Here is a 24,207-nt window from a genome sequence, read left to right on the forward strand (position 1 = left end):
GACACATTTAGCTGCTAGATGTTAGTCAGATCACGTTTCTATGTTCCTTCTTAATGCCAGCTGTGTAAATAATTATCGATAAGGTGCTTATGATAAGCCGTTGTTTGTTTACCTTTAAGATCTGCTTCCTTCAGTTGCTTGACCTGTCATGTGTGCCCGTGAAGTAGCCCGTGAGTAGCCCATGACACACACACGTATCATGTACATCTCGACATGCGAAAGAGTTTCGTTATACGTTTTCATCGAAGTTGTTCACAATACTGATCCATCCACAGAGTTTGTAATGTAGTCAAATATTTACAATAAAAAGTCTCAAATAAAAAATGTAAAAAAATATAAATTTATGGCTTTAAAAAGTCTTAAATTTGCTGGTCTAGGTCTTAAATATTTTTGCACAGGTCTTATTTTTGCGATGTCCATGTAACGCTACATCTAATGCTCATTTAAATTCTTTTTGCTGTTGTTGCTAGGTTTTTGGGGTGTTGTAGTTCTTTATTTCACTAGTCTAATTGTAATTTGTGGTATTACAAATACAAAAAAGGTCAACTTGCAATAGCCAATCAGCTTTCTGATATTAAACTCCATGCACACAGCGAATGTAACATCATCGATGTGTTTGCGGAAGTTCACTTTGAGTGCGCGCGACATGATTTCGGCTGGCAGAGTATGCCGTTATTTCACTGACAAATGTCCCAAGCGCAGTTTTATAAGTCGGGAGCGCTGTAATACGAGAGAGCGAATCTCTGCTCACGCGCCTGTTTCCTTTGTTCATGGACAAAACTGCTTGCGAGCTCTCAAAATACTGGCTGCTCATGTGCGAATGATCTGCTCTCGCTCCGGACTCCTTTCGTGCTTCAGATGCTTCAGCATACTGTAGTATTAAGAATAGTGAACTGATAAAATGAAATAATGTAGTTTTACTACAGTAAAGTGTGTTGAATTGTAGAAAAATATACCCTATATTGTAAAAAAACTAAAGCACTGGGTAGTTTGTTTATAATACACTTGTTGTGTTACCATAGCAACTATAGTATTACCACAACAGAGTAATTGAAGTACTTTACTCTACTTTACAAAACACTGTACAGCAGACACTAGTTCACTTTATTTTAGTGATAACATGGGATTGATAGTGGGATTTATTTGAAGAGTGAATGGTACAGTAGGTTATAATACCTAATCAACTTTTTACCTATTTTCTATCACAGTTACATTTCTGCTTGGAAAAACCTGAGTGATAAGTTTGTTAAAACAACAAAAAAGAGGCCCCCAAAAACATCTTCAATGATAATGATTATCTTTTTATTCGTCTGATTTGACTTTGTTTTTTTTGGACCGCCCCCTGTCATTTAAAAAAAATATCTCAATGGTGAACGTGCCAAGTATAAAAGCCTTAATCCGTTTCGTGAGTTGTGCGATGCGGTGCCAGGTGACAGTATAAATCTGCATTAAGATGTTTGTTTTTTCTGTAGTTTAATGGTGCATTTAACCTGACTTTAGTACTGTTCAATTTAAATAACTTTATTTTACCCCTAATTTTGTGCTTTTACATTTTCTTTCGCGTGTTTTTGATATTGCAATATAGATCTTAAACTTAATACTTAATGGTCTAAAAAAGGTCGTAAAAGGTCTTAAATTTGACATTATGATATCTGCAGAGACCCTGGTTAATGATGTCTGAATTTACCGCTATTTTGGAATGGACGTGTGAACGGTCTTTTCCAGAAAAATTCTGTAACGTCCATGCCTGTGTGAACAGCGCCTTTTTGAATTTAGCGGTAAAGTCATTGCGGAAATTTTCCGGATATTTACCGGTATCACTGTGTAAAGGGGCTAATGAGATTACTACATCAGTTTTTTTTTTTTCAGAGTGGACTTTTCACAGTTAAACCGTTGTGAACCAGTGTTACCTCCTAATATGAGTTTCAGTGCGAAGTCTCTCACGCCGGGAATAAACTCCTTCTCTGTCAGGTTTTCATTAGTCTCCTCGCATAGATAGCGGCAAACCACCTACACAAACAACACAAAATCAGTATGACCTTCAATAGTCGTGTCCTGGAAGAAAACAGATATAAAAAAACAAGCCTATTATACAGAAATGACTAGTTAAGTATTTCTATAGACAAGAGATATTTAATATGCAGCCTATGAGACAAATCCGGCATTTGGGTAACTCCACCAACCTCTTTTTTCGGAGTTTTTTTTCTCTCTATAAGGAAAAACGAATAAAACCATACCAGAAGCTGAACAAATCAGAGCCTGTATTCACAAAACATAATGGGCCCTATCATACACCCGGCGCAATGTGGTGCAAGGCGCGGCGCAATACTTGTTTGCTAGTTTCAGCTTGCCGCAAGAGCTCTTGTTCTCTCCAAACTGGACTACTGCAACTCTCTACTAGCGGGGCTTCCAGCTAACTCTATCAAGCCTCTTCAGCTGCTCCAGAACGCAGCAGCACGAGTGGTCTTTAATGAACCTAAAAGAGCACATGTCACTCCGCTGCTCATCCGTTTGCACTGGCTGCCAGTTGCTGCTCGCATCAAATTCAAAGCTCTGATGTTTGCCTACAAAGCGATTTCTGGCTGCGCCCCTTCTTATCTGCTCTCACTTCTGCAGATCTATGTGCCCTCCAGAAACTTACGTTCTGTAAACGAACGTCGCTTCGTGGTTCCATCCCAAAGAGGGAAGAAATCACTTTCCCGAACTCTCGCATTCAATCTGCCCAGTTGGTGGAATGAACTCCCTAACTGCATCAGAACAGCAGAGTCACTCGCTGTCTTCAAGAAACGACTAAAAACTCAACTATTTAGTCTCCAGTTCCCTTCCTAATCTGCAATTGAAAAAATATTTACTAATACTTTCCTTCTTAGACTTTACAGACCTGAAACTTGCCTACAGCACTTATTCATTGTTGCTCTTATAGTTGTGTAAATTGCTTCCTTGTCCTCATTTGTAAGTCGATTTGGATAAAAGCGTCTGCTAAATGACTAAATGTAAATAAAGGGACTAAGCCGAAGGAAAATGAATGAATGAATGACCTTATTTCTAATCTGTCAAAAGTCACACCCATCCCATCTGCATGTCCTGACCAATGAGGCTGTGTAAAATATTTTACACTATGAATGTTCCATTTTGATGTCGCATGTTAATGCATCACCTGGTATCCTTGAAGGAAGGGGTCCAGGACGGTGCACAGGAAAGCGAGGGTGCTGTGACCGTCCGCTGACATCACAATTTCATGCTCTAATACCTGCAACACTCCACGCTTCATCAGCAAATAACAGGCTTCTTCAAAGTCCTATAAAAACACACATACATGCATTAATATCAGAGAAGTAGCACATGCAGGACTTTTTTTACACAAAGCAGAATTATTACTCATAACTTCATTACTTTAGTTACTTTCTGTTACAACCCTCAAAACCAGATAAATTTGGTTAAAAGGGGAACCTATTATGCTAAAATCACTTTTATAAGGGCTAGGAACTTTAATGCAATCCTCCTATAACCAACAGCTGGTCTGGCATTTTGGAGCACTTTGGTTTCCCTTAGGGATGCACGATATATCGGCGGCCATATCGTTATCATTTATCGGCCGATAAATGCTTTTTTAAGATTATCGTTATCGATCCGATGTGTAAATTAGGCCGATATCTTTAAGCCTATAAAATACGTAATTGTATAGACCTGCCTGCCGCGCACGCGAGGGCGGAACATGTTCAGACTTGCCCAGTGCACCATAATGGAGCTATCCTCACACTGTGGCTGTTTCTCAATTCCAAGAACGCAGAGAACGTACTTGTGTTCTTGTGGAGAGCGGTCTTGCCAGGTGTCCTCGGAAGAACGAACTCGGGAGACCGCGAGGGAAGAGAACGCGTCCTTTGGGAAATGGGATGCTGCGTTCTTCCTGATGGTCATGTGACCTTCATGCGTTTTAAATGGAAATTATTTAAACATTACAGCCTTCATACAGCGATTTTTTGTTTTTCCCCTTTTCAAAATATATACTTTGCATAAAAACATTATAAATATACTCTGCACAATATAAATACAACACATTTTAATACGAATTTCAGCAAACAAACAACCCTTAATGTGTTTATGCCTTTATTAAGATGTTCATGGTAATGTTTACTTTCACCGTTTCATTTAGAGAAACTCTAAAACTCATCACTTCAGAAGTGATGTCTCTGAAGTTTAATAACAAATCTAAATAAAATGCTGCGCTTCCCACATCCAGTCGCAATGACTTCTGGGACTTCCAGAGCGAGTTCGGTGCTCAAGTCTGCATCGGTGCGTCCTCGATATCAAGAACACATCCGGGAAGTTTCACGCGTCCTCCATACTTGCGGTCTTGAGTATTGGAACTGAACTTAGGCAGCTGATGATGACGTTACACGAGAACACGAGGACGCAAGACCGCTGAAGAACGCATATTGAGAAACAGCCTGTTTATTCCTTCAAACTCACTTGTACTTGTACTTGTACTCACTTTCACTTGTACGGTTGCTCAAAACGGTCAAAACACCTCTGAAAAAGGCTTTTTCGGACATTACATATTTGTAATTGAAAAACATTTGAGCTAGTTTTAGTCCTTAGCTCATTTTCATCTTATTCAAAACATATTTAACTTGCTTGTTGATTACAACCTTTTATTTTTATGCAACAGTCAAGTTGCATGTTAGTTTGTTATGAAGAAAAGGAAATAGTTTATTTTTTGCATGCTGATTTAGGTGAAATCGTGAATATAGGTCTATATAATCCCCTTGCAATTTTGAAATGATTCAGTTCTATTCAGTTCAAAAGAGCAGTTCAATCTTTTATGAAGTTTGCTGTAAAAATATATCATTTTGAAATATTTATAATTATCGGCCTATACATATCGGCTATCGGCCTCCAAGTCTGAAGAATTATCGGTTATCGGTATCAGCCAAAAAATCCCTATCGGTGCATCCCTAGATTCCCTATAAGTTATAAGGGTTATGGCATTTTAAAGTGCGGTTTATAGTGAAATTGGTTAACCGTTGAGTTATTTTAGTATCTCATCGCCACATTCGGTTTCAACCATTAGCATTGGCGACATTTTCATTTACAGTTTATTTACTAAATACTGACTGTAAGAAACTAATTCTTAAAAAACATTGTTCATTTACTGAATAAAGTCGCAAATCCAGCAGGTGGCGCCTATAGAACTGCAGAAATAACATTGTTGCCTTGGTTAACGCAGTAAACAGCAGCATGATGTCAAATCTAGCAGGATTTATCCATTTCGTAAACTACACAGCATCCCAATATTCACTAATTAAATTTATGAACTGTACAATCAAAAATTATTTAAAAATTAATACCTTGTAAAATAGGATTTGAGACTTTTTAATACTTTTAAAGGGCCTAAAATTGTTAGCTTCTACACCTTTTAAGACCCTGGGGGCACCCTTTATGAGGAACAATCATAGACTGTAAAATATATGGACCTAGTATCCGTGACGTCACCCATAGGTTTCTAAAGAGCACAAAAGAAGCCACAAGTAGGCGCGGCCAACCGTCGCCATTTTGTTCGCGCGTCATCACACCCACGGCGGAATACCAAACAAGGGCAAAGAGGCGGAGAGTGAGCGGAGCTACAGACACCTGCTGGCATTTAGCTTGGACCTGGTTAAAACACACTTTACTTTGGGAGAACGCTTAATACTTCATTACCTGTGACTCGTTTGTGTTCTGACCACATGTGCTTGGTTGTATACTTTATCATTAAAGTGTTTAGACTTTTAAAAACACTGCTGTAATACATTGAGCCACTAAACATTGTTCTTATGACATTTTTCAACAGGAGGAAAACGCAAATTACTTCCAAACACTTCAGATATAGTCTGTGTTAGTTAATGTAAGACTATTGATGAAATCCAGCATAACACTGTATGACAACGCTTCAGATGACTGTTCTAGAGCCTACAGCTAATCAATTCGTCAGATTCTGGAGTGCATTACAGCTCTAAATATAAATATAAATGATAAATGATCTTAAATAAAACAAATAAATGTATAGAGATGGTTTATGAGTATATAACTTTACTCACATGGGAAACGGAGGCCACGTGAATGGTTTGTGAGCACAATTAAGTGCACCTAGCATGCCATGCCATCTAATAATTGTAGGAAACAAGTCCAAAAGTAGTTTAGCTCTGCACAGAACAACACAGAAATACGATAAATTTGCCGAGTTCAGTGGCTAATCTGCAGGATTCAGCTGAGGTGACGTGACGGCGACCAACGAGACCTAGCTGTCACTCAAGTGGCCACGCCCTTAATTATGCAAACTTAATATAGCCTAATATAAAGGAAACGGATGAGTTATAAAAAAATTCACCCCCTCACAGTTGTCATGAAGGGTAATATTAGCTGTATGAACCAAAATCTTTGTTTGTACCAGGCTGTAAACACCTTTTTTTCTGCTGTAAAGTTGGCCATTCTAACAGTGGGCTCAATTGAAATTTGCTCTGTTTTGGAGCCAGGAGCGGCCACGACTAGCGGAATTTCGGATGATTTGCAGTTTTAGTTACTTCCGTATTGGCTTCCTGAGGGAGAGCGGGAGGTTGCCACTTGGGAACAACTGAATATTATTAGGGAAATCTTTGTAAGCAATATTATTACAGCACAGCGGTCAAACACTGGTATCAACTGAAAAAGTTGCAATCTCAAAACTTAACCTGCACCGAGTCCCCAGGACACAGGATAAATTCATTGGAGAACATGTTCCTCAGGAAGCTGAAACAGTTGTAGATGTCATCTGGAACAAACAACACCATGATTGTAAACCATCAGTTCAACAAGTGCAAACCTTTAAGAAAAACATCCCTTTGGTACCTTTTCTACTGGAGTTTGCGCTCTGCATGGCCACGGCTAATAGAGCAGGTCTCAAAAACACGTGGAGGATCTGGTTCCTGTAGGAGGCGCAGGAGAGCACGACGACCGCTCTGTGAAACACGGCTTCTTCTGCGCTCATCTGGACCTGCGGCGAGTCTGTGGCGCTCAGCTGAACGTGGCCTGCGGAAATACTCAACAGGTGTCTGTGCAGAGCTAAACTACTGCGGATGACTTCCGTGCAGGACTCGTGATCTGCAGAAAGAAAGAGTGAGAGGGAGAAACATAATTATGATGAAAAAATACGCTATCAATGTACCAATGTTATTCACACAAACGGCAAATGATTTATCATTATAGTGATTTAAAGTAAACAAATGCGCTTAAAATATCGCTGCAATGTGGCAATGGACTGCACGGTGGCGCAGTGGGTAGCACGTTCGCCTCACAGCAAAAAGGTCGCTGGTTTGAGCCTTAGCTAGGTCAGTTGGCGTTTCTGTGTGGAGTTTGCATGTTCTCCCAGTATTCGTGTGGGTTTCCTCCAGGTGCTCCAGTTTTAGTCCAAAGACATGTGGTATAGGTAAATTGGGAAGGCAAAATTGTCCATAGTGTATGAGTGTGAATGAGTGTATATGGATGTTTCCCAGTGATGGGTTGCAGCTGGAAGGGCAACCGCTGCGTAAAACATATGCTAGATAAGTTGGCGGTTCATTCCGCTGTGGCGACCCCTGATTGATAAAGGGGCTGAAATGAAAATGAATGAACGAACATAAAAAATTCTAAGCTCCTAAAGAACAGCGAACATGTACAACATTTTCAACACAAATCAGATAGAAGATGAGACACAATTTCTTTTTTTCTGCCCCAAACACAAAACTATTAATAGTATAGTTATATAATATATAAATATAATATATTAATATTAATAGTATACTAGAGATATTTTTCCCCAAATTTAATTATTCAATAATTTATTCTTTAATTTAATTGACCCTTTGCTAAGCCCCGCCCTACTTAGTTACTGTTGCTACGCCTGTCAAGCTTTCGTGCCTGCAAGGTCTATTACAATGTGTATGCGCTGGTGTCAGACATTGCCAGGGATATAATTCACCATTTTTGGCGTACAGGTGAAATATCCGAGAAAGCCAGAGAAAAAGGACTGCAGAATGTTTCTCCATAAGTAGTGTATGGTTGTGACAGTGATCTCCTACCAGGCCAGTCCAGGAAGGCTCCAAACGCCAGTGCGAGGTGTCTGAGCCAGTCTGTCTGTTCTGTGAGGGAGGACAGATCCAGGCCGTCGGGGTTGTGGAGCAGCAGTGTGGCAATGAGAACCCAGGGCTTCAAAACCATGTTCTCCTCCTGCATTCGCACCAGACGAAACCCAGCGTCAGTTAGAAACTCATGAGTGTCGGTGCTGGGCTTCTGAGGAATATGCCTGAAAAAAAAAAAAAAAAAAAAAAACACAAAACACTTAGGGCCTACTCACACTATGCCATCCGTACCGTGCCCAGGCCCGTTTCCCGGATAGTTTAAGAAGTGTGAGTGCGCTGAATCGGGCTCAAGCACGGTTCACTTGGCCGGCCCTGGCCCGGTTGGAAGAGGTGGGCCTGAGCGCGGTTCACTTGGGCTTTGTGGTACGCCTGTGTGTGAGTGCAAAACACGCCAAAGCCTGAAACTGAAAGTGAGACGTGACTTTAAAGGGGTTGTTTCATATGGATTTATTAATCATTCTTACTGTTCAGTGAACGCAAACTGCTGTAGTTTATTAAAGACGCAAACCCCTCACTGCACGACAGCTGCACCTTCAGCAAACCTCCTCATTCCTGCAGCACGAGAGCTTTATGATTGTTTATGAGCGTCAAAAGTGGCGGATCTGTTCGACGAAATATCTGACTGCGTGTGCCCGGATCCCTAAGGACTGTTTGGCGAAATATTTGACGACATATCAAATGACTGAAACGATACAACTAGAGAAATCTCCACTGTGCTGCTGAGTGAGAGAGCGCTTCTCACTGAACAGCGCAGCAGCGATGACGTAAGCGTGCCGAAGCCCATTTGTGGTGTGAGCGCGGGCCATCGGGGGAGACGGGAGGGGGGACAAGCGTGCTTTGGGCAGGTTCGAGGCAACCGTACCTAGTGTGAGTACGGCCTTAGTCATGTGTGATATTCAACATCAATGTTATATAGAAAGCAGAACAAAGTGATTCAGCTTGAAGGCACTGTGATTGAAAATTTACTCACTCAAAATATTACAAGTTTTTTTTTCAGACACATTAGACATTCTGACTGATCCAGATCCTATATTTATTATATTTGAAGTTTCTGAAGAAGTGTTGAAACGCACATAGGTTCAACAACAGTTTTTCTGCCAAAAGCTTATCCTTTTATTTTGTAAAAAAAAAAAAAAAAAAAAGAAGTTCCAACTCTTAAACTATGGCTGACAGAGTTAACGGGTACATTACATCTGGAAAAAAATCAGGCATGCCCTTATAGACAAAATTTTGGAAAACGTGGTCTCCTTTTATTTCCTTTCTGGAAGATAATGTTTACTGAGCCCACACGATAAATAGGATTGAGGCAAATTCTGCATGTTTATGACAAACGTGTCGTGTATTCCACATCATTTGTGCTGTGCGCAAATAATTTGGCTCTATTCATGCATTCACATTGACATTTAATCTACTCGCGCAAAATACTTAATTTCGAACCCAGCACAAGTGAGGGGACTCACTCAAGCATCGTTTACATTTTAAAAGTTTTTCTGCTGCAAAATTAATTCCCTGTGTGAATGATGAAGGCCTTTACGGCAGAACGTGGCTGAATGCAGTGTCATACCTGGGCAGCAGGTTGTATTGAGATCGGTTTATTTTCCGTTCTGCCAAACTGCGCACAGATACTGGCTGACCAAAGTACACGTGCATGCTGCCATAGTCCTCACTCAACACCCGCCGGGCCTTCAGCAGACCCTGACACAAACAAAAACACAACATTTCTTTATATCATACAATGTCCTCGAAAAAAAAAAAGATAAAAAAAACAACCATGAAGGAATCACATAAACTGTATTAATATTTAGATTAGATTAGATTAAACTTTGTCATTACACATGTACAAGTACAATGCAACGAAATGCAGTTTAGGTCTAACATTTATGCTGAAAACATAAATATAAATTTGTCCATTTGTTATCTTTAGTCTTTAGTAGGCAGCAGTGATGAGAGTGAAATATTAGTTTAATAATAACAGTTTTAACTAAAATGCCTTTCATTTATATTTTAATAAATAAGCATATAATATATGCATAAAATATATTATACAATACTTAATTTAGTATTAAAAAATAAATCATTAACAAAGTATGAAAGAACAATTATTAAGCACATTATAAATGTGGTTGTAAGTCAAGAATAGAGCATTTGTAGCTGCAGTTATAAACTGCTTACTGACATTTATTAATGTAGAGTTAATGTCGTAAACAGATGAATTCACTATATGCTTATGCTTAATAAATGGTCCATAGTGTGTAGTTATAAAGTGTTACCAATTTCTATGTTAATAAATGCTTTATTAACTCAACTTCATCCAGTTTTGTGACCTAATCTAAAGTGAGGACTATTTATGCTTTATAAATCCCTTATAAATGACAATTAAAGGCTCAGTTCAATAATTCTAAACTGGACAAAAAAATTAAAAATAAAAACATAAATGACTTTATTTCTATTCATTCGAAGATACACAAATGAAACTGTATAAAAAGACAAATAAATCTTAGCAATCTTAACTAAAATAAAATGACTGTACAGTTTAAACATCGCTAAATAACATTGAAACGTTGCATCATATTATATTGTTTAATTATTTTATTTTTTATTTTTTATCCAAATTTTACAGTGATTTTACCTTTTAGATAGGATTGCAAAGATTATTGTTCATTTCATACTAAGCCTTTAATTATCACTTATAAGGGATTATAAAACATGAATAGTCCTCACTTTAAATTAGGTCACAAAACTGGATGAAGTTGAGTTAATAAAGCATTTATTATCATACAAAGTAACCATTACTATACGCCTGAATAATAAGAACTATAAATGTTAATTTGACTAGTTTGTTAATCATTTACTAACTCATTCTGAATGATCTTAAAAAACACCAAATATTCTTAGATACAAATAGTTAGTAAATAATGCAATACTTAAATTAGTCATGAAAAATAAATCATTAACAAAGTATGATAGAACAATTATTAAGCACATTTTAAATGTGGTTATAAGTCAAGAATAGAGCATTTGTAGCTGCAGTTTATAAGAGTTAATGCTTAACAGATAATGAATTCACTATTTGCTAATGCTTAATAACTAGTTTATAGTGTATAGTTATTATAAAGTGTTACCAATTTCTATGTTAATAAATGTTTTTATAACTCAACTTCATCCAGTTTTGTGACCTAATCTAAAGTGAGGACTATTTATGCTTTATAAATCCCTTATAAATGACAATTAAAGGCTCAGTTCAATAATTCTAAACTGGACAAAAAAATATAAAAACATAAATGACTTTATTTCTATTAATTTGAAGATACAAAAATGAAACTGCATCAAATGAAAAATAAATCTTTTCAATCTTAACTAAAATAAAATGACTGTACAGTTTAAACATCGCTAAATAACATTACAATGTTGCATCATATTATGTTGTTCAATTATTACATTTTTGTTTATCAAATTTTTACAGTAATTTTATTTTATTATATTATATAGGAATGCAAAGATTATTATTCATTTCATACTTAAGCCTTTAATCAAATCAAATCACTTTTATTGTCACATCATCAGCAGCACGTGTGCTATGATGAGTGAAAAGCTTAGGTGCTGGCTCCAGACAGTACAAAATACAGACAGTGCAAATACAACAACAGTTAGTATTTTATATTTGTTGTTAAGATGCATAGGGAGGTTTTTTGTTTGTTTAAGATTTAGTTTGTATGTTTTTAAAGAGGCTAAGGGTTTCTTTCAAATCAAATCAAATTGTCATTTATAAGCGATTAATGAAGCATAAATAGTCCTCACTTTAGATTAGGTCACAAAACTGGATGAAGTTGAGTTAATAAAGCATTAACTAACATACAATATAACCATTACTATATGCTAAATAATAAGATATATAAACATTAATTTTAATACTCTTAAATACAAATGGTTTGTAAATAATTTAACATTTATTTTGGTTATGAAAAATCAATCACTCACAAATTATGAAAACACAATTATTAAACACGTTATACATCAGCTTATAAGACAATAGAGCATTTGTAGCTGCTGTTATAAACTGCTTACTAACGTTTATTATGGAGAGTTAATGTCTAACAGATAATGAATTCTTAAATTAATGCTTAAAAAATATTCATAGTGTGTAGTAATTATAAAGTATTATCAAACTAATATTGTGTATGACTCATGAGCTTGGAGGACTGCATCCATTCATCTCTGCAACGACTCAAATTACTGATTAATAAAGTCATCTGGAATGGCAAAGAAAGCGTTCCTGCAGGACTCCCAGAGTTCATCAAGATTCTTTGGATTCATCTTCAACGCCTCCTCCTTCATCTTACCCCAGACTTGCTCAATATTGTTCATGTCTGGTGACTGGGCTGGCCAATCCTGGAGCACCTTGACCTTCTTTCTTTCAGGAACTTTTGCTGTGGAGGCTGAAGTATGAGAAGGAGCGCTATCCTGCTAGATAATTTGCCCTCTCCTGTGGTTTGTAATATAATGGGCAGCACAAATGTCTTGAAACCTCAGGCTGTTCCCACTCTGCAGATCACCTCTACACTGAATGTAACTCCAAACCATGATTTTTTTCCTTCACCGAACTTGACTGATTTCTATGTGAATCTTGGTCCATGCAGGTTCCAATAGGTCTTCTGCAGTATTTGTGATGATCGGAATGCAGTTCAACAGATGATTCACCTGAAAAGTCTACCTGACACGTTTGAAAATGAACAACTAGAAGTCAAGTTATTACTCGATGCTCTTACAACTGGGACCAACGACAAGACTTTTGTCAGGTAGTGTAGATATGTAGCCTTAGGGAGTGATTTCCCAAAACAATAAAATAAACGCTTATCGTGTATGTCATTCTCTTTTGTTTATTTGCTGCTAGTTTAATCAAGTTTAATTTGAATATTTTGCTAGTAACACACAAAAATAGTGAAATATGCAGGAAAATGCCAAACATACAGAGGTTGACTCTTTGGGTTTGGGGACGCCGAGCAGCTCACGGGCGTACAGAGACTCCTCCAGGATCCTCTCGTAGCTGATGCTGACAGGAACCAGATTGACGTCAAACAGCTCCCCTTTAAAAAACGGCTCCATCACAATATTCAGCAGCCCTGAGGGAGAGCAGAAAGAAAGCGAGAGGGAGATGAAGCGGACACAAAACGCCGTTTCTCTCATTCATCTAAATTTGCTTTTTTGTTGTGTGTGATTGATGATCCGCCGACGTCAGGCTTTGCAGGCTTCCAGCTGTCGTTTTCAACCTGTGCGCCATAAATTAGTCCGAGCCTCTTTATATCATTCCGGGACTGTGATCCAATTGCGGAAATCCTGTGGAATTTCATTTAGCTGCCATCTCGCTTCCTGTGCGTAGGCACTGTGGACCCCGAAACAATGTTGAACTGTCACCTTGAATTTATTTGTGCAGCAATATTAATTAAAAAAAAAAGGCAGAAAAGTGTGGGAAAAGCCTCGACGCTGCACATTAAATGCCGAAGTCCGCAGAGAGCATTTTATCACAATCAAACACACAATAAATATCACAGAAATGTGTGAAAGTGATAAACAAAAAATAAAAAATAAATAAAATAAATAAATAAATAAATAAAAAATAATAATCTTGACCTATTTGTCACCCACCATGTGATATTTTATTTTATTAATTACATAATTATTTAGGGGTCTCATTATGTTTTCCTTAGAGCGGCACAATTAATCGTTAAAAGATCGCAATCTCGATTCGACCCTCTAGGCAATCTTAATCCAGCATTTCTACGATTCTGCCAATCATATTTTCAAGTTCAGGAGAGAAGAAAAGGCGGCTGCACGAGTCTTTTTATTGTTTTACACATGTTGCTCAGTGACATTGACACCTCCAAATGATGTTGAATGAGTCACATATAAAGTATAATTCCAACCCAGGCTCATTGTGGAAACGTAGTCCCGCGGACGTTTCTGGAGACCGCGGAATACGTCCCGGCAGGTACGTACGGCAGCAGTTTTTGTTTTTGTGAATCCGTGGGAGGCCGCTATTGTGCGCTTTTCCGCGTCTCAGACGCCTCTCGCGAGTGCAGTTTGCGCCCGCGCTGTTCTCGCGTGAACCCACCAGAGTCCGCTGTCCGAATGATTGACTTCGCGACCGGCCAATCGGCCGACCCGCCCTCCTCCTTCCCTGAACCCAACCAATTTTACAGATTGACCCGCCCGCCCGCTCGCTTCCCTAAACCAGAGCAACAGTTTACAAAAGCCGTCCAAAAAAAGAAAAGCCCTGATTTTTTTTTCTACCGCGTTTTCGGATTTCACCGCGTTCTCACCCTGTTACGAAACTTGTTCACTTAATTTTTGGGATTCTGTTTTTGTCTTACCTGATTGCTGGAACCGCTCTTCCCCGGACTCGAAACCGATCGCCGTGGTCAACTCCTCTCTGCATCTCAAGCCTGCCGACGTACAAGGTGAGCTGAGTGGACAAACGGGTTGCAGCGGGAAAGCCCTCCACAAGGAGGTAAGCGGTCAGCTGGCCAGCCAGCAAGCGCGAAAGGGAACAGCGTCACACCGCGCCGCAGTGTTCGCTTGAAAAAATTAAATGCAGCCGTACGTACCTCCCGGGACGTATTCCGCTATCTCCAGAAACGTCCGCGGGACTACATTTTCAGAATGAGCTTGGGTTGTATAATTCACCAAAAATGTCATTTCTGTTTTAATATGATGTTTTCGCAATCGGGAAAATCACACGTGACGTGAGCTGCTGACCGTCAGCTGTTATCACAGAGAGGGCGGGCTCGTGCGCCTTACTTAGTGATAAATGCGCGCGCGTCTACTTTAGTGAACAGAACCTGCATATGTTGCGAGTAACAGGTAATACAGTTGTAAATAATATTTAGTTTGTCGCACAGAGTGATCGTTTGGGAGCCGCGTGCGAAGTATGAACTAGCACTTAGCCGTCAAAATGAAACCGAAAGTGTGCGCTTCATTTAAATGATCATATCGCATTTTAGAGTCATGATTACAACAAGCATTTGATATGTTTTTTCTTTCATAGCGAACCCACAGTTGTGCATGAAAATAAATGTTCACAATGTCAGTATAACTACTCCAGCCTACATATTGTTGAATATAATCTGATAATGGCAAATGCCTGATTTTACCAATGAATTAAATTGTCTTATATGACAGATTGCAAGCATATATCTCAAACATAATAATTCGACATCAGAATTGTTGTAAGAATAAATTAATATAGAATAGAATTATTTATAGAAACCAGTAGACCTACACATAATATTTTTATTATCGAGGTTGTGCCAAATGTTTGTTTTTACCTTTATTTTACATCTACAGAATCGTGAGAAAATCGTGATCTTTATTTTAAGCAAAAAAAAAAAAAAAAAATCGCGATTCTCATTTTAGCCAGAATCGTGCAGCTCTACCACAAAGACGTGACTTAGTAAAGTGTGAAGTCATGTTTGATTTTAATTGTTGCATTAGTCTGAATGTAAATCTCCTCGTCAGCCAGCGCTGGAGCAGTGGAGCAGTGTGAGAGAGTGGACCACAGCACATCAAACGAAACAAAAGAAACAATAGACAAAAGAAATTAAGAAACACTTAAATGCTTAAATGCTTGTATTTGTTGTATTTGTACCAGCTCTGTGATGCTCGTCCACAACTTCATGCACTGGGTTAAATTAGGTTATCCATGCTCTGTGTTTAGTCCATTACAATCATGGTGGAAACCCAGACAGGCAGTCAGTCAGTGTAACACAGAGAGTGGACCAAAGCGCATCAAATGATCGGTAATTAAAAGTGGAAAAAAGAAAAATAGAATAAATATCTATACTTTTGTATTAGACGCACACCTGATGCTTGTATTTGCAGCAGCTACATGTCCACAACTTCACGCACTGGGTTAAATTAGATTTAATAGTCTCCCTTACTTCCACTGTATCTGTACAGCTGAGGGAACGGAATCAACCCCGTGACGTCAGACACAGCAACATTCCAAGATGGCTGCGCCCTAGGTCTAAAATCTATAGTAAAACATGCTGTTTTCTGTTAAATGGTTACATTAATTAAGTTTGTTTATTATACTTACATTAAAGTGGAATCCAATGTACAAAATAAGGTAAATTTGACTGAGTGCTTCATTTCCCTTTTAAGTAGGCTATGTTTTAACTTAAGCGGCCCCAGGGTATTGGCTTGTCTGACTCATGCTAGCCGATGGGACATTCTTTCTTGATACATGCTAAAAACGATTAACTTTATGCCAATAACAATTAGCATCATGCTAATAATGATTACCTGAGTGCTATAACATTCTAGAAATGCTTACTAATTATTCAGATTTGATTAAAAATGAGGCTTGCCAATTAAACTAAACGCAGTTTAAGCTAGCAACCACCTGTTAACTACTGAAAACACCCTAGCAATCAACTAGCAACCCACCCTGCTTCATGCCAACTTTCTTTTTGATTCCTAGAATGGCAATGCATTAGCAACACCTTAGCAAGCCAACTGCCTTTGAATCCTAGTGCAGTCATGTTTAGCTTTCTCAAGGTAACAACAAAGTTCGTCAATGAGCTTTAGATTTTAGTATATTATTTTCTGACCTAAGATGAATCTTAGAAAACAGAATAATAACAATAATAGTGATGTAATTACCTGTCTTTGGTGTGAGCGATTTACACGTCCGGCTTCTTGTTCCTTCCAAGAAGAACTCAATTGGGGCATATCCATTCTGCATAATCAATACACAAAAGGATTTGGGATTGTTGAGCAATTTATACTGTTCTGACCACAAATTTGGGGTAATCAAGTATTTTTAATGGCTTTTTGAAATTCTTCTGAAAGATTTTAAGAGAAAAAAAACTTAATTATCATTATTATAATTATTATTATTTTCCCCAGTGACGGGTTGCAGCTGAAGGGCACCCGCTGCGTAAAACATATGCTGAACAAGTTGGCGGCTTATTGCGCTGTGGCAACCCCAGATTAATACAGAGACTAAGACGAAAAGAAAATGAATAAAAGAATCATTATTATTATTATTATTATAGCTATTATTATTATCAGTGTTGTTAAAATAATGATATACTCTCCCATTTATTACTATTATTATTATTATTGTTGTTATTATTATTATTATTATTATTATTAATAATAATATTAATTTATTAATTAATTAAAAGAAAGTGATGCTGTGATTAATTTTTAACATTGATCAAAAGTGACAGAAAGGACATCACAACATCAAATAAATGTATCACAATTTAAACAAATGGTAAAGAGCTAGTTCACCCAAACATCCATTGACAGCAGTTGTTTTTCGTGCTATTGAAGTCAATGGCTATAGGTATTCAGCTTTCCTCAAACTATCTTCTTTTGTGTTCAACAGAAGAGAGAAAATCAAACATGATTGTATTTTAGGGACAAAATTATTAGCCGCTTCAAGATACATTATTTTTTTCCGACTTTTTCTTGTCTACAGAACAAACCATCATTATACAATAACTTACCTAATTACCCTAACCTGCCTGCTTAACCTAATTAAGCCTTTAAATGTCACTTTAAGCTGTATAGAAGTGTCTTGAAAAATATCTAGTCAAATAGTATTTACTGTCATCATGGCAAAAATAAAATAAATCAGTTATTAGAAATGAGTTATTAAAACTATTAGGATTAGAAATGTGTTGAAAAAATCTGTCTGTTTAACAGAAATTGGGAAAAAAATAAACAGGGGGGCTAAAAATTCAGGGGGCTAATAATTCTGACTTCAGCTGTTTTTAAATATAACTATAACATTTTCTACTGTAAAGACTATTGTATAGGAGTAAAATATGACAACATCTAAATAATAAAAGTGTAATATAACCTTAATTTAAATGTTTATTTTCTCCATAAATTAAAATGTGTCCTTTTCTTTCTGAAAAATAATAATAATGACTGTCATACTTTTTTTTATTACGATTTCCAGAACACAATCAGCATAATGCAATTAGTTGTAACAAATATTTATCTAGCAAAACAATTCTTTCAGGCACATTTATAATAAAAAATCATTTGACATTTGTTGATATTAACTTTGTCTTTTGTGTGTGTAATTTGTGTAGTTGTTTGGTTGGCTGCAGTGTTACCCTTAGCATGGTCTTCACATACTCGGAGAACACAGCCCAGTAAAGTTTATCCCCTCCAAACGACCGGCGGATGAAAAAAGCTCCCGACATACGCAGCATCTCACCGACAAACTTCATGCTCATGAAATCTGAAAGAAACATCATGACATTGGCAAAAATCCAATCCAAATTGCAAACAAAATCCTGCTTTTTGTGTGCTTTCAGTTTAACTTTACACAGTCTGGAAATTTCTGGAAACAGCTTGCATTTATAAAGAGACAAAGGGGAGAAGAAAATTTTACTTTAAGTGGGAGAAACTGGGTTTGGTTGAAATCAGGCTGAAGTTCTGTGCATTGTGATTTTGAACCCGTTTTCATTTTTGATTCATGCTCATCTTATTTCCATACGACCGCATTGTTTCTTACTCTGCATTCAGCTTTAGGTTTTATGTTTTATAATAGTACACACTATAGTTTTTTGGTCTTTTATTTATGCTTATTATTTTTTCATACTTTTGGTGGAAATTCGATCTTATATTAGACGGCTCAATAAATAAGTAAATAAATAAATGAGTTAAAAAAGAATAAAGGGAAAAATGAATGGATAAATGAATAAATGAATAAATGAATAAAAAATAAATGAATGAATAATTGAATGTATAAATACATAAATAAATACATTTTTAAAAAGAATGAATAAAGGGAAAATGAAATAATGAATGGATAAATGAATGAATGAATAAATAAATCCTTTTATAAATAAATGAAATTAATGAATGAAAAAAATATTAATGTAAAAATAAATAAATGCATGAATAAATAAGTTAAATAATTAATGATTGAATAAACGAATAAATGAATGAATGAATGAGTTTAAAAAAATCAATGATTAAAGAAAAAAACAAATTAATAACTAAATAAATGTATAAACACATAAAATGAATTGATGAATAAATAAATAAATAAATGAATGTATGTATAAATCAATAAATAAATAAATAGATGAATGAATGAATGCATGAATAAAAGAATGAAAATTAAAGAATGAATAAATAAAAAAATGAATAATTAAAATAAAAAATAAATAAATGAATAAATAAATTAATTAATTAATACATCAAATGAATTGAATGAATAACTTTAAAAAATAAATGCATAAATGAATGAATGTGTAAATATATGAATAAATTAAAGGATGAATGAATGATAAAAATAATTGAATGAATTAATAAATTAATAAAATAAATGAGTGAATGGATAAATGAATAAATGCATGAATCAATTAATGTATGAATTAATGAATAAATTAATTAATTATTATTCAATTAATTTTTAAAAATGAATGATTAAAGAAAAAAATAAAAGAATGAACAAATGAATGAATAGATATATATATGAATGTATAAATACATTGAATGAATAAATGAATGAAATGCATGGATAAATAAATGAATCAATGTATAAATAAATGAATGAATGATTAAAATAAAAAATAAAAGAATGAATAAACAAATAAATTAATGTATAAATACATCAAATGAATTCATGAATAAACAAACGAAAAAACGAACTAACAAACAAAATAAATGCATGGATGAATAAATTAATCAATGTATAAATAAATAGATTACTGAATGAATGAATTAATAAATACATGAATAAATGAATGAATGAATGAATGAATGAATGAATGAATGAATGAATGAATGAATGAATGAATGAATGAATGGATGGATGAATGGATGGATGAATGAATGAACGAATGAACGAACGAACAAAGGGATTTATGGTGGGGGTTGCCATGTGTTTGTTAATTGCGTTTTCATGACAGCTACACTAAATATAGTATTCAGTGTGCTGCTGCAGAAGTGTGACCTCAAACAACCCTGAAAACACTGTTCAACATAAATTTGGAGGGTACAAACATTTTTAGCTGATAAATCTGTCCACACTCACCCATTCCAGCTGCGATCACCGGCAGGGGAAGGTCGTACGTGTACAGTATATATGACATCATCAGGAAGTCCATATAGCTGCGGTGGCTGGGCAGAAGAACCACCGGGTGTTCCTGTACAGCCTGCTGGAGCTGAGTAGGAAAACATTACATTCAACTTACATGGCATCTTCATGAAACCAAACAGCAGGAACATTAACTAAACTACTAAAGTCCAACTAAAGTTTAAAGGCCATAAGTAAATGTATTGACATTGCCTATAAGCTGGTCCATTATAATAAAGATCACACTGCGAATAGTTAACATTGAGCAGTTTCAGGGCAAAACGACAGAAATATATACAACTGACACACAACATGACTTAAATGGCACCTATTGAACCAATTTTTCAATATTAAAGTCTTTTGTGTCTCCAGAATGTGTCTGTCAAGTTTCAGCTCAAAACACCCATCAGATTCTTTATTAAACCTTTCAGAATATTAGATTTTCTGCTCTGAACACATTGGAGCTGTTCTTGTTGCCCGTGCCTTTAATGCTAGTTCTCTCCGTCCACCGTTCCCCCATGCCTGTTAGAGTGTGCCTCAATCTCCTTATCAGGATGCGTCAGATAAACAGCACAGTGACAGACAAGAAGAAAGAGGATCTCACGTAACGTTTATGAGAAATACTATAGTAAGAACTTTACCAGTGAGTTTTACTATTGTTACATTCCAGGACATCACATAATTATTTGTTCAATTACTTTATATATATATGTATGTGCTAACCACTGAGCCACCATGCCACCCCTTTCATGTCCATTAAAACAATATTTTTAAACAGACAAAATAATCAAATGAAAATCGTATCATTATAAATCATATTAATGAGTGCTCAAGAGAAACGGAGTTCCCTCAAACCATCTAACATTCTGTTTGAAGCAATAAGCCTGCATTTAATTAGGACACACGTTTTAGTACAGCAGTCCGCAGATGCCAGGTGTTTGAGCGGGATTTTCACACGTGTATTTTGGGAAGACCCTCACCCTCTGAATGCCCTCCTCATTGACACACACGCTGCGGAAGAGGCACTTGAAGGCTTTGCTGAGTGTAAAGGCGAAGAAGCGAATGGTGCTGAGCTGCAGACGGTGAGCCATTTCGTCCAGAATCAGCGACGCTTCTTCTGTAACGCACTCAGGGCTGTCTCCTGATTCGGATGAAACCTGCACACAGAGTTCAGTAAACGTTTAAACACCAAGGGCTTGATGGGAGTCAAAGAAAACAAAATTGTCACTTCTCGACTAACTGGCGCCAGATATCAACAGTAGGAGAAGCAGTAAGAGAAGCTGCAATAAACTTTTCTTTAAATAATAAATTATTTGCACCTTAGTAGACAAATGCCGACACGCAATGAACACGCGATGGCGTTTGAAGGCGTCAGTCGTGAAGCACAGGCGCTCTTGACAGTTCTGGAGGTAATTAACAATATAATAACACTAACACTGAAAGGCTTAAGGCATTTTACAATAACCAAAACAACATTTCAGACGTTTTACAATATGTTCAGCCTGCTGGTTTGTCCGTTTACACCAAGCGGCAACCTCCCGCTCTCCCTCAGGAAGCCAATACAGAAGTAACTAAAACTGCAAATCATCCGAAATTCCGCTAGTCCTGGCCGCTCCTGGCTCCAAAACAGAGCAAATTTCAATTGAGCCCACAGTTAGAATGGCCAACTTTACAGCAGAAAAAAAGGTGTTTACAGCCTGGTACAAAAAAAGATTTTGGTTAACACAGCTAATATTACCCTTCATGACAACTGTGAGGGGGTGAATTTTTTTATAACTCATCCGTTTCCTTTATATTAGGCTATATTAAGTTTGCATAATTAAGGGCGTGGCCACTTGAGTGACAGCTAGGTCTCGTTGGTCGCCGTCACGTCACCTCAGCTGAATCCTGCAGATTAGCCACTGAACTCGGCATATTTATCGTATTTCTGTGTTGTTTTATGTGGCTTTACACAGTCAACTGCCTTTTGGACTTGTTTCCTACAATTATTAGATGGCATGGCATGCTGGGTGAACTTAATTGTGCTCACAAACCATTCACGTGGCCTCCGTTTCCCATGTGAGTAAAGTTATATACTTATAAACCATCTCTATACATGTATTTGTTTTATTTAAGATCATTTATCGTTTATATTTATATTTAGAGCTGTAATGCACTGCAGAATCTGACAGATTGATTAGCTGTAGGCTCTAGATCAGTCATCTGAAGCGTTGTCATACAGTGTTATGCTGGATTTCATCAATAGTCCTGCATTTACTAACACAGACTATATCTGAAGAGTTTGGAAGTAATTCGTGTTTTCCTCCTGTTGAAAAACGTCATAAGAACAATGTTTAGTGGCTCAATGTATTACAGCAGTGTTTTTAAAAGTCTAAACACTTTATTGATATAGTGTACAACAAAGCACAAGTGGTCAGAACACAAACGAGTCGCAGGTGATAAAGTATTAAGCGTTCTCCCAAAGTTATGTGTGTCTGAATCAGGTCCAAGCTAAATGCTAGCAGGTGTCTGTAGCTCTGCTCACTCTCCGCCTCTTTGCCCTTGTTTGGTATCCCGCCGTGGGTGTGATGACGTGTGACCAAAATGGCGACGGTTAGCCGTGCCTACTTGTGGCTTCTTTTGCGCTCTTCAGAAACCTTTGGGTGACGTCACGGATACTACATCCATATATTTTACAGTCTATGGTTCGCACACATTTTTATCATCACATGATCTCTTAAAATTACATGACCTTTTTTAATGCGCATACTGGAATTTGTTTGGTAAAAGTGTTTCCATCATAGTTTATGCGCATCTTTTCTTATCAAAAAAAAAGTTTATCCAACTCTGTTATGCGCATACAGTTTTAAAAATGCGCATAAAAATAGGTGGATGGAAACTTAGCTGATGAGAGAGCGTGCTGCGAGGAAATAGACAGTCGGCAGGTCTGTTTTTTCACAGCAAATGAGTCAGTGTACTGTTCTACTAACTGAATATCTCAGGATATAAGTATATTTCAAGTCAGAGAAGTGTATCTGTTGCGTTAATAAGTAATTACGTACTTACTGAAGACGCAAACCGTTTCACAACTCAGTTCAATTTAAGGAACTGGTTGGACCGGTTCACTCGTCATCGCAACAGACAGTCAGAAACAGAAACAATGGCAGGCCGAAGACTGTTGGGGCCGAAGAGCAAAAATTTTTGCTATGGATTCTTGTTATTTTGAACTCATCGAAGAAAAGAAGTGGATTGTTGTTAAGTGTAGATTATGTGCAAGTTAAACTCTTGACAACTGCAAGAACTACGACATCGAAAAAAAAAAACAGCTAGCGTAAACAACAAATGATTGACATCAGTTCACGTTCTCCAGGTAATACGACTTAACCAAAAAAATGGTAATTGCTTTTATTGTTGAGGAGGTGCAGCCGCTGTCTGCTGTAGAAGCGACTACGTTTTGTAATATAGTACGATTTTTTCTCTTTTGAGAAACGATTTACACATTTGTTAGGGCCAAGTGAGGCAATTTATTCAATGTATAAAGCTCAAAGACTTATTTTGATTTGATGATTTTTTTTAGGATCTAAAGCAGGGGTCACCAATCTCATTCCTGGAGGTCCGGTGCCCTGCAGGGTTTAGCTCCAACTTGCCTCAACACACCTGCCTGGGTGTTTCAAGTATACCTAGTAGGACCTTGTTTAGCTTGTTCAGATGTGTTTGATTAGGGTTGGAGCTAAAATCTGCAGGACACCGGCCCTCAAGGAACGAGTTTGGCGATTCCTGGTCTAAAGGGTCGTACACACCGGGATGCTTTTCGTTTGCAATTATCGTCTTTCGAGACGTTTTTCTAAATTTAACCTGAAGCGATTTTCACTGGCGTCGAGCAGAAGACTATGCAAAATCACTTCTTGACATTGGATGCCACTACACAACTTTAAGCTTCTGACACCCGCTTGTTGCACAGATGAAGAAGACCGGAAGTTGTCACGCTTA

At 37.0% G+C, this 24,207-nt stretch overlaps 1 protein-coding gene across 2 annotated transcripts in view; it reads right to left on the reverse strand.

Annotated features, from left to right (window-relative positions):
- The window catches only part of gnpat (glyceronephosphate O-acyltransferase), a 32,406-nt gene that overhangs the window by 6,319 nt on the left and 1,880 nt on the right, over nucleotides 1-24,207 (reverse strand). The window contains exons 3-13 of one of the 2 annotated variants that reach the window (XR_012396306.1): nucleotides 21,219-21,395; nucleotides 20,197-20,326; nucleotides 18,263-18,390; nucleotides 16,791-16,866; nucleotides 13,101-13,252; nucleotides 9,697-9,827; nucleotides 8,073-8,296; nucleotides 6,865-7,116; nucleotides 4,449-6,787; nucleotides 3,158-3,759; nucleotides 1,911-2,010 (exon numbers count right to left, since the gene is read on the reverse strand). Coding sequence is in view for 1 of the 2 variants with exons in the window: in XM_002665648.8 (XP_002665694.2) it covers nucleotides 1,911-2,010; nucleotides 3,158-3,298; nucleotides 6,708-6,787; nucleotides 6,865-7,116; nucleotides 8,073-8,296; nucleotides 9,697-9,827; nucleotides 13,101-13,252; nucleotides 16,791-16,866; nucleotides 18,263-18,390; nucleotides 20,197-20,326; nucleotides 21,219-21,395 (1,591 nt within the window). In the remaining variant the exon portion in view is untranslated. The remainder of the gene's footprint in view (nucleotides 1-1,910; nucleotides 2,011-3,157; nucleotides 3,760-4,448; nucleotides 6,788-6,864; nucleotides 7,117-8,072; nucleotides 8,297-9,696; nucleotides 9,828-13,100; nucleotides 13,253-16,790; nucleotides 16,867-18,262; nucleotides 18,391-20,196; nucleotides 20,327-21,218; nucleotides 21,396-24,207) is intronic. The other variant, XM_002665648.8, reaches the window with a different exon arrangement.

Source organism: Danio rerio, chromosome 20, assembly GCF_049306965.1.
Source record: "Danio rerio strain Tuebingen ecotype United States chromosome 20, GRCz12tu, whole genome shotgun sequence".
NCBI classification, from domain to species: Eukaryota; Metazoa; Chordata; class Actinopteri; order Cypriniformes; family Danionidae; genus Danio; species Danio rerio.